Source organism: Gymnoscopelus braueri, assembly GCF_963280865.1.
Source record: "Gymnoscopelus braueri genome assembly, chromosome: 6".
Classification (NCBI taxonomy): domain Eukaryota; kingdom Metazoa; phylum Chordata; class Actinopteri; order Myctophiformes; family Myctophidae; genus Gymnoscopelus; species Gymnoscopelus braueri.
In genome coordinates this window covers 14113044-14129476 of record NC_137607.1, presented here as the reverse complement: position 1 = coordinate 14129476, position 16433 = coordinate 14113044, and the positions used below count along the sequence as shown (strand labels likewise).

At 42.8% G+C, this 16433-nt stretch overlaps 1 protein-coding gene across 4 annotated transcripts in view; it reads right to left on the bottom strand.

The window, feature by feature from the left end:
* The window catches only part of LOC308087089 (cyclin-dependent kinase-like 5), a 101032-nt gene that overhangs the window by 19776 nt on the left and 64823 nt on the right, over positions 1 to 16433 (bottom strand). For all 4 annotated transcript variants that reach the window (XM_080430772.1, XM_080430773.1, XM_080430774.1 and 1 more), the window contains exons 8-14: positions 15095 to 15185; positions 14405 to 14594; positions 10728 to 10808; positions 6567 to 6739; positions 2579 to 2906; positions 1288 to 1449; positions 334 to 654 (exon numbers count right to left, since the gene is read on the bottom strand). In XM_080430772.1, the coding sequence (XP_080286898.1) occupies positions 334 to 654; positions 1288 to 1449; positions 2579 to 2906; positions 6567 to 6739; positions 10728 to 10808; positions 14405 to 14594; positions 15095 to 15185 (1346 nt within the window). The remainder of the gene's footprint in view (positions 1 to 333; positions 655 to 1287; positions 1450 to 2578; positions 2907 to 6566; positions 6740 to 10727; positions 10809 to 14404; positions 14595 to 15094; positions 15186 to 16433) is intronic.

Sequence of the window (16433 nt, the reverse complement as noted above, 5' to 3'; positions counted from 1 at the left end):
TGGAGGCTGCTGGTCCTGCCGGGCAGCCCCCCGCCCCCCCCGCCGCACGTACATGGAGTGGCGGTGCGGCCGCAAAAAAAATACGTAGCTCATAGCATACGTAGCTCATAGCATATATCTGCTATTTTTTAATAGCCAAAGTATACAATAATGGTTAAAGTGGTTAAAATGATTGTGACGCTATATTCACTTATTTAGCTGAGGACCCCTTGGTACCCCACCAAGGACCACGGGGGTCCCCGGACCCCACTTTGAGAACCAATGGTCTAAACAACATGCTATCTAAATAACATTCTGTACATTAGAAAGTAGAAACTACTGTATAGGACATACCTGCTGATCCGAGGCCTCTTGCTGGGACTTGGCCTCCTCCGAGGCTTTGTGGCGCGAGGAGGCGCGCCGGTACGACGAGTCCAGGGTGTTGCTCTCTCTCTCAGAGGAGCGCACGCCTCCTCCTCCGCCGCCCCATCCGGGCGCCGCTCGCTCGCCGCGGTGGAGCGAGGGGCTGCCGGGCGCCGTCAGGTCCAGACAGCTACTGGGGAAGTAGCGGGTGGACGAGGGCTCGTCGGGCTGCAGGTGGACCTCGTTCAGGTTGCCCACCGACTTGGCGTCGCTGAGCGTCCCGTGGCTCTTGGACAGGTTCAGGTAGGCGTACTTTAGGAGGAGGAAGGGGTCAAAAAAAAATAACTGTATTGAAGTAGAATAAAAAATAAAAAAAAAACAAGGCTTTTAACGAGGCTTTAGGCCTAGAAAAAAAACTAGGAAATAACTGAAACTGTATTGTATGTTGACAAAACTAACTAAAACCAACTAAAATCATAGAGAAAATAGTTTTAGTTTTTGTTAAATACCCTAATATTCTGGTTGCATAATATCTATGTTCCATTTCATTAACTATGTTTGACCTTTTTGAATCTCCCTAACAAATACCCCATGTTTTGATATAAAACTAAAACTAACACTAAAACTAATAAAAAACTAAACTAAAACTAAGCCTTTTCACAAAATAAAAACTAACTAAACTATTGTAGCGAAACCGCTTAATTTGTTTTAATACCAACTGAAATTTAAAACAAAAACTCAATATAAAACTAAAAAAACGAATGAAAGATTATTTCATCAAATACGATTCTTATCTCACAATTTTGTAACCCATTTTTTCACCCAGTTTCAATGCCCAAGCTGTAATCCTGGGCGCTACTCTCCCTCTGCCAGCCTGGGGAGAGCCCAGAACTGAGCTCATGCTTCCTTCATGCTTCCTAATGAAAAATTCTGAACTCTAATAACCTTGTTAGAGGCGTGTCCTGAGCCATGGCCCGCCTCCATGTAGCTGTGGCGGTTCCTCTTGTCCCCGGACGTCAGTGTGTTGGTCTTCTCTATGAAGGAGTGGCGGTTCTGCTGCAGCCGCGAGTTGGACTTCAGGTACTTGGCCCCGGGGCCGTCCGATGCCTTAACATTACAATACACAATGTAGTTGGACTTCAGGGTCGGCACTTAACCAAGTGCCGAGCTATTGAGCTTGTAGATATGCTTTGATTTGTTTTAAAATAGTGAAACATTTGTGCACATCTTTGAATATATATTTGAAAGTGATTTTTTTTAACTCCGATCTGTGCTTCTGGGGGGGTCCCTGGAACAACATGTTTTGAGATGGGGGTCCGTGGCCAAATACATATCATGTTGGGTGGTCCTTCACATGGAAAAGTTGGAGCACCTCTGATATAGCAAAATACTGTTAGGATTTAGAAAACATTTTTAGATATGTATTTGGCCCCCCCATCACCCCCATCTCAAAATGTTTTGTTCCAGGGACCCCCCCCCCCCCCAGAAGCTAAGATTTGAGTTACAAATATATATATATATTCAAAGATTTGCACCGATTTTCACGATAAAAAAAAAAAATAGCAGATCCACAAGCTCATAGCCTGGAAACCAGACGAATCTGCCAGTTCCAAAAAATTGCCCTCGGCAGATTTGGTCTGGCTATGCTCGACTGTGATTCGATTTCCTTGCCCCCGAAGTTGTGGGGCACCAATCAAGGCCCAGTATGCAAATATGGGGCGGGTTTATCACCACTCACCAGAGGCATTTATTTTTTTCGCCCCTTAGAAATGCAGGTGCCACACTAATATCTACGCAGTGATATTAGTCTGGCCATGCCAGGCTATGAGCTTGTATATCTGCTATTTTTGAATAGCCAAAGAAATCTAAAAATGACACAGATGCGTTCCCGGTCTTAACACATTCCCTGCCAGAGGGTTTTTTTTATTTTACTTCCCCCAGTGCCAGTGTTTAAATTTTTTTTACACAGGAGCCGAGATACAGGATTTTAAAGTAATAAGTTAACCAAGGAGTGAATGGAGCTAGAAATCTTTGGATCGTGATATCTCTGGTTCTGTGTGGATAAATTGAAAAAAAAAAAGACAAAAAAAAAAACGGTTATACTCGTGGATGGGCCAGGATGGCAGTAAACGGGTGTATTTTTCATCAACGGTTATACTCGTGATTGGCAGGTAAAGTGTTAATGGGTTAACCTTTGTGGTTGAGAGAGAAAAAATAAAATAATAATCTAGTAAACCTTGGGCCCCAGGTGTGAGTCAAAGTCCCCGGAGCCGGTGTCGTTGTCGGTGGAGCCCAGCAGGTGTGGCAGGTCCATGCTGCGCGAGGCCGAGTGCAGCATGACCTGCGACGGGTAGCTCTTGGGGTGCAGCGTGGGGCTGAGGGTGACGGCGGTGGGCACGTTGCCGTTGAGGAAGCCCCCTCCTCCTCCTCCTCCTCCTCCTCCTCCTCCTCCTCCTCCACCGTCGTTGGCTGAGTGCGAGGAGGAGGAGGGGTCCTCGTGGTGCGGCAGGCTGGAGCAGTCTCTGCTGCTGGAGCGATGGTGGCCCTTTCCCCCGCCGTGACTCCTGAACACATGAGAGGAGAGAGAGGAGGACACCATGTGGTTACAGTAGACCTGTGGTTCTCATGGATTTAACCCTTTAAGACCGGGAACGCATCTGTGTGTCATTTTAAGATTTCTTTGGCTATTTTTTGAAAAATCGTGAAAATTAGTGCAAATCTTTTGAGTACATATTTTTGGAAACAACATTTTTAATTGAAAATTAGCTTCTGGGGGGTCCCTGGAAGAAAATATTTTGAGATGGAGGGGTCCGCGGCCAAATACAAATAATTTTGGGGGTCCTTGACATGAAAAAGTTTGAGAACCAATGATATTATAGCAACATACGTTTAAAAAAAAAAAAAAAACTGTTAGGATTTAGAAGACATTTGCAAAATCCGCCAGAATATTCAAAGATTTACACAAATTTTCATGATTTAAAAAAAAATAGCAGATCTACAAGCTTGTATATCTGCTATTTTTTTAATAGCCCAGACATCTAAAATGACACACAGATGCGTTCCCCGGTCTAAAAGGGTTAAACAAAATAACATCTCATGATTGGACGTTTTGTCAGGCAAAGTTCTAATGCGCAATTTGTGAAACAGCATGAAAGGAGCCCCCGGCACTGGCACTGTGTTTTCTAAACCTAAAACCTAAAACAGCCTACTAGCCTGAAGAGCTGTTTTCAGGCAAAACATGCTTCCAAAGAAGACATGTTGGTTTCTATGGAATCCAAATGACTGGACCCCCAGTTTAATCATGTCATAATTATAATCAGCTTTTATCGTCTCAGAGGGATGTTCAGTTTCAGTCTGTTCAACAACAAACTCATGAGAACAAAAATACAACGCAGCATACAGACAATACATAGAATATACCCAGAGCACACAAACAACATGTCAGCGAGGCAGATTGTTTGAAGCTGTAATGACAAAACTCAAAGTTCTGTGTCTTCGTCCAGATGGCATGATTGTAAATTAATCCATTAAGACTGGAACACATCTGTGTCATTTTAAGATTTATTTGGCGATTAAAACAATTGCTTTGTAGATTTGCTATTTTTTGAAAAATCGTGGAAAATGTGTGCAAAACTTTAAATATATATATTTTTTTTAAGCAGACATTTGTAACTCAAAACATTTTGAGATGGGGGTCCACGGCCAAATACATATATTTTTGGGGGTCCTTGACATGGAAAAGTTGGAGCAACATACTGTTAGAATTTAGAAAACATTTTTAGATATGTATTTGGCCACGGACCCCATCTCAAAATGTTTCGTTCCACCGACCCCCATAAGCAAAGATTTGAGTTACAAATGTTTGCTTTAAAAATACATATATATTCAAAGATTTGCAAAAATGTTCAAGATTTTTTTTAAATAGCAGATCTACAAGCTCATGGCGCGGCACTTGGTGCAGTGCCATGAGCTTGTATATCTGCTATTTTTGAATAGCCAAAGAAATCTTAAAATGAGACAGATGCGTTCCCGGTCTTTAATGGATTAAGTGACGGTTGAGGGGATGATCAGTGTCATTTACTATTGTGAGAGCTAAGCGTGTGATGGCTCTATTAGGCCACGAAGCCCCCATAACAGTGAGTGTACAAATGGAACCAGAGGAAGAAGTTATATGGCTGCTTATATCTAACCTTTATATTTTACCATCACTTATAATACTTCTACAATACATTATGATATTTGACAGCTTGTAAGAGCCTAGATGTCTCCACTAGGCCTAATAGCTATTGTTTTGGTACAGCCTATCTTGTTATGTCAGTTTGTCCTTCATGGAAGCTACAGTATAACTATGATCTCTGCCCTGTGCTCGAGGCAGCACTACCGTACCACTGACATGAGTGTTAATGTACTTCTGACCATGATATCATGTACATAAAGCATAATCACCCCTTAGAATATTGTCTCGACTCCTATGTGCCTTATCGATTGCTGATTGATCCAGAATTCCACGACAAACCCAATGGACCCCGTAATGGTAAGACATACTCTCTCTCACAGTGAGAGTGTATAAATGTACACTCTCACTGTCACAAAGTTGAAAAGTTTGAGAATAACACAATAAAGCATAAATAGCCTATTTCCATCGTGGAACCATTTATGTAAATACCTTACGGCCAACTGCATCTCCTGTCATACAGTACCTTTGGACCATAACAAAGTCGCATACACATGCATGGCATTACAACGATCAATAGTCTTTTGTTGGCAGTGTAGCCAAATGTAAGAAGTCACTCATCAGTGCTGTGAAGTGTCAACAACAATGCCGCCTTTTTCCACATGCATGCACTGCATTGCTATTATATTTAGTGAGTTCAATAAATTGTATTGTGTTCAAATGGCAGTGAAGCCAAACGTAACCATGTGTGAAAAGGTCTCTACAAAAATGAATAAATTAAATTAAATTAAAATAGCCTTTCTTTCACATCTTTAGAAAGAAACAACAAATGGAACAAGCAGTACAGTTAGGAATACTTACAAATTCTACCGTGAAAGAGCCTGCCCAGGATGATTTCAAAACACTTTCACATGACTATACTGGCGGGCCATATTTTATAATTTGGCTATTCAAAAATAGCAGATCTACAAGCTCATAGGAGCTTGTAGATCTGCAATTCCGGTTTTGCAAATACACTCGAGTACACTTGAGTGCCATAACCGGGGATCTTCGTGGGGAGATTTTTGATTTTTTTGATTTTTTCCACACTGGCCGCTCTAACGCAACTTTAAAATCTCGCATAGTCTCTAAAATGGAGAGGACGGATGTGGATCCGTGCCAAAAAACCTAACTCCAGTCCTCTCCCATTATAACTCCTTGAGAAAAAGCTTCATATCTTTTTTACCGTGGTGGAAACGAGCCGTTTTCGATGGGCGATCACTCTGCAATGGTGGATCGCGTTATAGAAATATTATTGTTCCAGGCGATAGTCGGGACCCTCGACCATCGTGCACGCACCCTTTGTTTACATCCGCGTCCTCGTCGTGGTGGCGACTACAGCCCTAAACAGCGCAGCGTAAACGGTAAGAATGCCAGCACTAGATGTACCCTGTTTAACCCATTAAGACCTGGAACGCATCTGTGTCACTTTAGATGTCTTTGGCTATTCAAAAATAGCAGATCTACAAGCTCATAGCGCGGCACCGAGTGCCGCGCTACGAGCTTGTAGATCTGCTATTTTTTTTAAATCGTGAAAAAAAAAGTTTGAGAACCACTGCTCTAGTAGCCTGAGGCTACGAGCTCAATCGATGGTCTTGAAAGGCGGATCCAAACACAGCCGCCCGGATTTGTGTGTGGCTTCCTATAGACCATATTCACACGGCGGCCATGTTTCTATGAAGTCAATGAAAGTAGCTACCCCGGGTGGCAGCACTTTCAATGTTAAATTCCAATATGGCCGCCGTGTGAATATGGTCTATTGCTTCACCAATCTATGTCCCCGCCTCCCCTCCCCTCCCCCCCCCGGCCTGTGCACGGAGCATGCTGACGTCACCAAATTTAGAGCGACGCCCCTCTGCACTCTGATTGGTTAGGAGATAACAAGGCTCAAGACCATCGTTCCTGCATGGCTCCCCCAGGCTTTTTTTCTTTTGTAACAAAAAAAAAAGCCTGGGTTTCCGAGGCTACTGCTCTAGAGTGTGCAGCTGAAAATGCAGTGAGCCCTGCTGACCTGCTGGGAGTGCTGTTGTCTCCGTGGTGAGGCTTCCTCTTGGAGGAGCGTACGGGTGTGGGCGTGGTGGGTCCGACTCCGGGCCGTTCCACCAGCCTCTGGGTCTGGAAGGTGTGGTGGTTGAGACTCTGCTCCGTCAGGTAGCGATCCGTCGGGCTCAGCAGCAGCAGGCTCTAGAACAGACAAGGTGGAAGGAGTACTCAAGATATTTTACTTTGGTAAAAGTCGCAATACCACAATGTAGAAATACTCTGCTACAAGCTAAAGTCCTGGATTCAAAAGATTACTTGAGTAAAAGTACTGAAGTATTGACTTTAAACTATACTTAAAAGTGCCAAAGGTGAAAGCGCTTATTATGCAGAATGTGCCATTTCACAAGTTTCTTTCAAAATATTAAAAATTCTGTCAAAATTATAAGATGTACAAGCTCACAACGTGTTGCATTTCCATTGTGACCTTGTATATCGGCTATTTTCGAATAGACTAAGTATATAAAATAGGGCTTAATTGTTTTGTAATAATAATCCATTCCAAATCTATTGTCGTGGAGTAAAAAGTACAATATTTGCCTCTGAGATGTAGTAGTATAAAATGGTGAAAAATTTACATACTCAAGTAAAGTATAAGTACCTCAAAATTTGACTTAAGTACAGTACTTGAGTAGATGTACTTAGTTACTTTCCACCACATGGAAGCACAGAGCCCAGGCCTTTGAACATCATGCTCACACCTGTCTTAGCTGTCAGGATGACTCATCCCTATTATCATAAAACTCATATAACCATCCAGCACAATGATTTGTACCCCACGTTATCTAGACCAGAGCCACACAAACTATGGAGAAAATTGACACATTTTTAGGCATCTTGAGTAAATATACCCTTTTTTTAAAGTATATTTTGCACCACAAATTGCATTATTATTTAGTTCTAAAGAATTTCAGTCTTTCTTTTAATATATACTTTTTCTCATTTTGCTGGGGACCCGCTGGAACGCCCTCAAGGACCCCCGGGGGTCCACGGAGCCCACTCTGAGAGCCTGAGAGCTCTAGACGGGACTGAAAAATACCCATTTTCTCTTCTGCAGTAATTTGTCTCCATCTTCCTTCACACCTAGAATTACCACTAAATTTAGAACACATCTTGCGTTCAAAAACAACAACTGAAATTGAATACTTTTGCTTCCTTTTTTTTATGCTTCCAGTGGTGGGAGAAGTAGGCCACTCACATGTTTTACTTAAGTTAAAAGTAGCAATACCACAATATAGAAATACTCCGTTACGAATAAAAGGCCTGTATTCAAAAGTTTACTTGAGTAAAAGAACAAAGGTATCGTTGCCATCAAAATGTAGCTGAAGTACCAAAAGCAAAAGTACTCAAAACCTTTCGAAAATAGCACATCTACAAGCTCACAACGCATCACATCGTGATGCGTTGTGAGCTTGTAGATGTGCTATTTTCAAATAGCTGGAGTATTAAAATAGGTCTTACGTGGTTAATGTATGTTTCGTAGTAAGAATCTAAATTGAAAAGTTTTCAAATAATCGTAGTCGAGTAAAAAGTACAATATTTACCTTTGAGTGGGGTAGAAGCATTAAATATCAAAAATGGAAATACCCAAGTAGTAAAAGTACCTAAAGATTTTCCTTAAGTACAGAACTTGAGTAGATGTATTTAGTTACTTCCCTCCCCTGGAGGCTTCTCACATTCTCCACCCACCTCAGATTGTTTGTCACGCCTACGGTATGTACAGTGAGCTGCAGCCCATCAGTGACATTGACCTCTCCACATGACCCTGACACAGTTGGTGGGAACAACACTCTCTGTGACACACTTTCCACCACAGTGTGAGAGAGAGAGAGAAAACACTACATCACTCTCTTCACGACACAAAACCACACAGCCTGGCATGAACTATTTGTGGCACGAAATAAAATTAGCCTCTTTAATCCAGTGTAGGACCAGGAACGCATCTGTGTCATTAAAAATCGAGGACAATTTGTGCAAATCTTTGAATATATATATTTTTTTTTTAAAGCGAACATTTGTAACTCAAATCTTTGCTTCTGGGGGGGTCCCTGGAATAAAATATTTTCAATATTTTGAATTATTAATTTCTAATCAATGGAGCATTTTTTTATTTATTTCTTGTCCACCTTTGGAGTTGGCAAGGTAACTGCACAACCCAAACCTCCCCCACACAAAGTTAGAATAATGGAGGTTTCTGCCCCGACAGCAATGATCTTTCATTTAACTGTACGTCCCCTGTTATTCTATTTGTTGCATTTTTTTGGTGCTCCTTTCATCTTAATTTTCTCTTCCCCATTCTAACTTTTCCCGCAATGTTGCCTTGCACTCTTTTACACAGTGATGGAAGAAGTACTCACATTTTGTACTTAAGTAAAAGTATCAATACTCTATTAGTATCAAACTATACCAAAGTATATACCAATATACCAAGTACCAAAAGTAAAAGTACTCATCATTATGCAGAAGGTCCCATTTCACAAGTTGTCACACACATACATACACGTGTATGGGAGGGAATAATTATAGTATGCCCTCCGAAAAAACCTAGAACGATACTTTTACTTAAGTAAAACATGTGAGTACTTTTACCACCACTGCTAACCATGTGTTGACCACGCGCATGTCATGCAGGGAATGATAATCATATTATGCCCTCCAAAAAAACCTAGAACACACCACTGACACTGACCTATCTGAAATAAAATGTAAAAAAATGAAAGGCAGTATACATAAAAGGTCAAAACTAGACAGCCTTCAAAGTCATGACTCATGCGATAAAGGAGAGATGCTCGTCTGTGCCGCCCTGCCGCGGCATGAAAACAAAACGCACAACGAATAAAATGTGCCCTTTGTGCTTGGCGGTGAGTCACTACCTACAGTACATGGGGAAAGCACAAGCGCTGCTGCTGCCCACATTTCTTTTGGCTATTCAAAAATAGCAGATATACAAGCTCACAGCGCGGCACCGAGTGCCGCGCTATGAGCTTGTAGATCTGCTATTTTTGAATATTTTGTGCAAATCTTTGAATACATATTTTTTAAGGCGAACATTTGTAACTGTCAAATATCTCAACAAATGTCTTAATTTTTCAGAAAAAAAAACTATTGTTGCTATCAGTGGTACTATTTTTCTTGTCAAGGACCACCCAAAATGATGTTTTTTGGCCGCCGATCCCCATCAAAACATGTTGTTCCAGAGACCCCCCCCCCCCCAGAAACAAAGATTTGAGTTGAAAATATTTTTTCCAAAAAAAATATATATTCAAAGATTTGCACAAATGTTGAAGTTTTTTTTTTTTTTTGCAGATCTACAAGCTCGTAGCACGGCACTCGGTGAACAAAACTAACAAAATGTGCTCTTTGCGTAGGCAGTGAGTCACTACCTACATGGGGAAATGCACAAGTGCACAAGCGCTGCTGCTGCCCACAAGCTTCTGACAGAGCCTGTGTTTGCACGTAGTCACAGCAGTATAACCAGCTGTTACTGGTGAGCTGGGAATACAAGCCCAAGAAGCAGTTGTTGGAAAAAGTACTCAAATGCTTTTACTTGTGTAAAAGTATCGATACTGCAATGTAGAAATACTCTGTTACAAGATCTGCTATTTTCAAATGGCCAAAAATGTATATAGGGCTGAAGTGGTTAATGTATGTTTTGTAATAATAATCCAAATCTACAAAGTAACTAGTAACTTGTAAGTTGTCCAATAATTGTAGCGGAGTAAAAGTACAATATTTGCCTCTGAGATGTGGAGTAGAAGTAAAAGTACTGAAAATTGGAAATATTCCAGCAAAGTAAAAAATACCTCAAAATTGGACTTAAGTACAGTACTTGAGTAAATGTACTTAGTTACTTTACACCACTGTCAAGAGGACACCGGGGTCGTTTCACACACACTCACGCGCACAAGTGGGACAAAGAAAATGACCCACATAGAGGCTTTCTTAACGCAGTACCTTCTCACTGTGTGAACACCTGATCTTTTCATTATTCCAGCTGTTCCTCGGCCTGTTTTTGACCCTGATGCTATTTCCAGTGCTACAGCAGAGAGCCATGCAGAAGTATAGGGAAGCCAATTAATGAATGCATTGAATACTGAATACAGAAAGCTGTGGGGTGTTCAGTAATACATACCTTCATTAGGTCCAGCAGATCACTGCTAATGATGCCCAGATATCTCCTGTCCAGAGTCTGTGGATGAGTCACTGAGGGGAACTGGAACACAGTAGACAGACAGACAGACAGACAATTATTGATCCTGAGAGGAATTCAGTCATTATAGCAGCACTGCAGTAAGCATCAAACAAATAATTACATGGGTCTTCAACGTTTTTTCAGCTGATTGATTGATTGATTGATTGATTGATTGATTGATGTACTTTATTTAGTAAGACATGAGAAAGAGTACATGGAAGTACAATTCACAATACAAGGTCTACTAAACTGGATAACTCATAAAAGCACTAAGCTTGTTTAAATTGAGTTCCCACGCACACAAATCAGGATGACATATAAGAGACAGACAGATATACACTACTATACAGAACGTCATACAATCAGCTTACAGGTTACTGGTATGAAACATAAGGAATATGTACAAGAAAAAAGTTCGGGGGGGGTAGTGTGTGTGTGTGTGGGGGGGGGGGGGGGTTGGGTTAGGTTAAGACTTTGACAGCTGAGAGAGAGATGAAGCAGGGACCCCTTAGCTGAGAGAGAGATGAAGCAGGGACCCCTTAGCTGAGAGAGAGATGAAGCAGGGACCCCTTAGCTGAGAGAGAGATGAAGCAGGGACCCCTTAGCTGAGAGAGAGATGAAGCAGGGACCCCTTAGCTGAGAGAGATGAAGCAGGGACCCCTTAGCTGAGAGAGAGATGAAGCAGGCACCCCCCCCCCACTATATATTGTATAAATTGTGTTTCAGATTTTCATAGATAGCTTCATAGACTTGTTTGACAGCACTGTCATCAATGTATGTTTATCTTTTCTATGAATATGTTGGATTCGTGCTAATGTGTATTTTCAGACATCAGTTGACCTTTTAAACTATATTAGTCAACTTGACCGTTGGCTCTGTACTTGGTCTGCTCTTTTTCCCTCTACACCCACTCTCCGAAAATAGCCGATCTACAAGCTCACAACGCTTGTAGATCGGCTATTTTCGGCTAATGTTCCCCATCACGCAAAGATTTGGCGGACCCCCTGTAGTAACTCTGAGGAACCCCTTAGGGGTCACGGACCCCCTGTTGAAGACCCCCTGGCTTAAAGTAAAAGTACAGAATAAATAGTAGCACAAACAGGGCAACAATCGAATATAAAAGACTATGGTAAAGACAGTATATGGGGCCGTGTGTCATGCATTTCTATGGTAACGACAGTATTAGGGGCTGTGTGTCATGCATTTCTATGGTAAAGACAGTATTAGGGGCCATGTGTCATGCATTTCTATGGTAACGACAGTATTAGGGGCCGTGTGTCATGCATTTCTATGGTAAAGACAGTATTAGGGGCCATGTGTCATGCATTTCTATGGTAACGACAGTATTAGGGGCCGTGTGTCATGCATTTCTATGGTAAAGACAGTATTAGGGGCCATGTGTCATGCATTTCTATGGTAACGACAGTATTAGGGCAGATGAAAAAAATATCTGTATGTTTACTTGTCGTTGTAAACTTGCCATGGCAGCGATGTGTTGCATTTTAAATGACGTCACATAGACGTCAATGGCACTCAATAAGAAAAAAATATATATATTTTTTTTTTTTTTCAAATGTAAGGCTCTGTCCGTCTAAACCACCCTCTGGCCCCTTGAGGGCCACGCAGACACACAGCATACATGAGTCACTATGATGCAGTCACTACACACACACCCCCATACCCCCTCCACACACACACACACACACACACAGAGAGAGAGACACAGAGAGACAGAGAGAGAGCGAGAGAGAGAGAGAGAGATTTGTTTGTTGGATACCATATAAAACTGAAGGGGATATTCAGTTTCAGCTTCGACCAGCTGATGGGCTGCTCAGATGGTAATGATGAGCACTTGGTGGGGGGGGGGGCAGTTAGGGGTTAAGTGTCTTGTTCGGAGACGCTTCGACACATAGTTTGGGGGTCGGGAGAGGGCTTCTCTATACCCACTAAGCCGTGGCTGTTGGTTTTGTGAACGACAAAGAAAAACCTAAATCTAGCTGAGAGAGAGAAAGCAAAGGACGAGGCAGAAATAGGAGCAGAGCCTGGAAAGGAGAGAGAGAGGGTGGACAGAGCGGACGATAGATGAAGAGAAGTAAATAATAAACACACATGTCCCCACACCGAGGATGTGGTGTGCGGGGCCTCACATGAGGGGCCCCTCATCTGAGCCTGCCTACTGGAGCTAAACCTAAGGATCAAACACTCTAAGCCAGTGGTTCTCCAACTTTTTCATGTCAAGGACCCCCAAATTGACACTTATCAGCCCGCGGACCCCCATTTGAAAAGATATGCCATGCAGGGACCCCCGTAAGAGAAGATTTTTTACGGCTATAGCAGTGATTCTCAACCATTTTAATTTCAAGGACCCCCACTTTGACATGCATTAGGCTACGGACCCCCATTTTATAGCATTTCTATCTCTGGGGCCCCAATTTATATTGTAAAATCAATGTTAATTTAACTCTGAGAGTGTTCAAATGGAACCAAATGGACCCTAGCGGGTCCATTTGGTTCCATTTGTACACTCTCAGAGTTACAGACCCATAAGGGTCCATTTGGTCCCCAACTATCATTTAGCTGGGGACCCCCTGGAACTCTCTCAAGGACCCCTGGGGGTCCCCGGACCCCACTTTGAGAACCAATGCTCTAAGCGTTGCAGATCAAAATGTGGATCACGATTCAGCAAACGCATTGCCTCTTTTCCTGCCTCAGAACATTTTTCAGAAACATACTCTTGTGTACTACAGTAGCTGGGGTTACAGTGATTAATATATAAACTCGTCCATTGTGGCAAAAACAATAAATTACTGATGGTGTTGCTTCGGCTGTGATGTCTTTCTACCACGCTGTATCGATCCACAACACTGTCGAGAGCTCAAGACCCTGATAGGAGAGTGTGGAGGGCAGTGATTCAGGATTCCTGAGGTGGTGTCGGCCAGACCACACTCTCGCATCGCATTGTAAAAAAGCAATCTGGTACCTTCTCTCTCTCCTGTTTTCTCTCTCTCTGTCCCTCTCTCCTGCTCTCCCGTCTCTTTCCTCCTGGAATCATGAGCTTGTGTTTAATGTGTTGCTTATTTGATCAACACCTAGTCTAATTGTCTAATGTCAATCTAATTGTTGGAAAAACAAGCACATAACACTCTCTCTCCCGACCTCCCCCTCTCTCTCTCTCCCTACCCTACTCTCCCCTCCCTCTCCCTCTCTCTCTAAAGCGATTGAATGGACGGACTTGATGTTGCTATTGTGTTGAAAAGCCGGTCAGTAGGCTACTTTTTGTTTTTTGCTGGTTGCGGGATGGGCCGGATCGTTGATTTATATATTGTTTTGCGGGACGGGTTGGGGCCATAGGTTGGGGCAGGTTGGGCTCTGTGGCGGGGCTGGAGGATTATGAAAAAAAACTTCACCCGCTCATCACTAGTACCTATTCTACACTGCATTTCTCTTGCCCTGTAATCTGTATTCTTTAATTAACTGCTATACTGTCTTTGGTGACAGATCTCCCCTCGCGGGATCAATAAAAGGTCTTATCTTGTTTCAGCAACAGTCCCCGGAATGAAGTGGAGGGGTGTTGTGTTGTGTTGTGGTATTGTTGTGCACAGTGCTGGCATCATTACCCTGAGGCCGTGGAAGCGGGGGTTGTTGTAGAAGAGCTTCATCTGCTCGGGCGGCAGGGGTCCCAGCACCTTCTGGATGATGAAGAGCTGGTCGATCTCGCTCTCCCCCGGGAACAGCGGCTGCCCGTCACTCAGCTCCCCCAGGATGCACCCCACCGACCACATGTCCACGGCCTTCCCATACGGAGCCCTGCACGGGAGGGACCCGACCGGAGATAACGCTGGTTGATTTACGCCTGATTTACACTTAGTTGCATGCTGCTGGTGTCTTCAACCAAAAATGTGCGAGACGCGATGCAACCACATATATATATATATATATATATATATTTAGAGTTATTGAGTCATCTTCCTGAGTTAGATGATTATGAAAAACTTGCGATATGTTTCAAGAAAGGAGCTTTTGTTGTCAAGCTTGGGAGAGGAGACAGAATACTAATGATTATGAGCCGTAATGGAATTTATTATGTGAATAAAACAACAAGGAAATAAAAGAGGAATATTCGACAGTAGTATAACAGTTTGATCGTTGATCCTCGCGCTTAACCACTTGAACACTATATACTTCGGAGTCCCGTCCCCCGGGGTTTGTGTGTGTTTGGGTGCGCGTGTGTGTGTGCGCGTGTGTGTGTGTGTGTGTGTGTGTGTAGGGGGGGTTTGCTGGACAGGCCTACAGAGGAACAGACCTACCCCAGCAGGAGCTCTGGAGAGCGGTACCATCGAGTGGCCACGTACTCAGTGTAGTTGGCATCGTTCCCCTCAGAGAGATTACGAGCAAACCCTGAGGAGAGGAGAGGAGAGGAGAGGAGAGGAGAGGAGAGGAGAGGAGAGGAGAGGAGAGGAGAGGAGAGGAGGTGTTATGGTTAATATAAAGACCGGGGGCTGTTTGGTATAGCGCTGAGACAGCTATATGTGGTTTCATTTTAGCCACCTCTCTGTGGCGTAATAATAATAATAAGTCAAAAGGTGGAAGTGAGGGAGCTGATGTTGAACCCAATGGGAGTCATATACACTGTAGGCAGTATTGTTGCTGTCGGAAAGAAACCTTGTACAGCCAAATTTCAACTGTTTGTTTTTTTGTCAGTTAGTGCCCTATTAATGCCCAATTCCTGCGCAAAAGTAACGAAAATAGCTCACAAGCTTGTAGATCGGCTATTTCCATTGTTTATGAAAGTGGATAAGTCTGTGCGTGGGTTTTATAAATACTGAACAAATGAAAAGAATTAACAAGAGCTTGCGACTAAATAATAACTACATTGGATCCACTGGAACACCTGTTCTTTTTTTCCCTCCATTTCCTGAAAAGCAACGGCTTCGGACATACAAGGTTTCTGCCTGAAAAGCGACCACAGGTGTACGCCGTATATTGATTGAAACCTTTATTTATTTTCGAAAAGAGCATTGAGGTTTACCCTCATTTGCAATGCTGTCGAGATTACATACACAAAAATCAACAATTAAGACATATACAGATATAAAACACAGAAACAACAAAGAATAAAACCATAATTTAAGATTTAAGAGCAGGTTATTACATTGCCCATAGGATATTGGGGCATTAATTTTGAGCGTGAGTTGTAGATTGTTCCATGAAATAGGAGCATCAAAGCAGAAGGCAGATTTTACCAGTTCAGGTGGAACCTCAAGTGTAAGCCAGTTTCTTGAGTGGGTCTGGTAAGTGCTTTTTTTCCTCACTCTAACAGCAATGTGAGGTATGGTGGTAACTTCCCATCAATAGCCTTAAAAATAAACTCATACCAGTGCCTATTTCTCCTTTCAGAGAGGGAGGACCAACCTGTAGAGGATACAATGGTGAGTGCTGTAGCTTTCACCTAGCCTCGCGTGGCCAGACAATATCACACGACACACTGCGTGGATATTAGTCTGGTCCCTATCAACGATAGATTTTTTTCCAAGGGGCGGTTACAAAAAGATCCAAACGGACTCTATTGGTTAGACCTAAACCAATCAGAGCAGTGCTTCCTTGTTCACGAACCAATCAGAGCAGTGCTTCCTTGTACGTCATTGC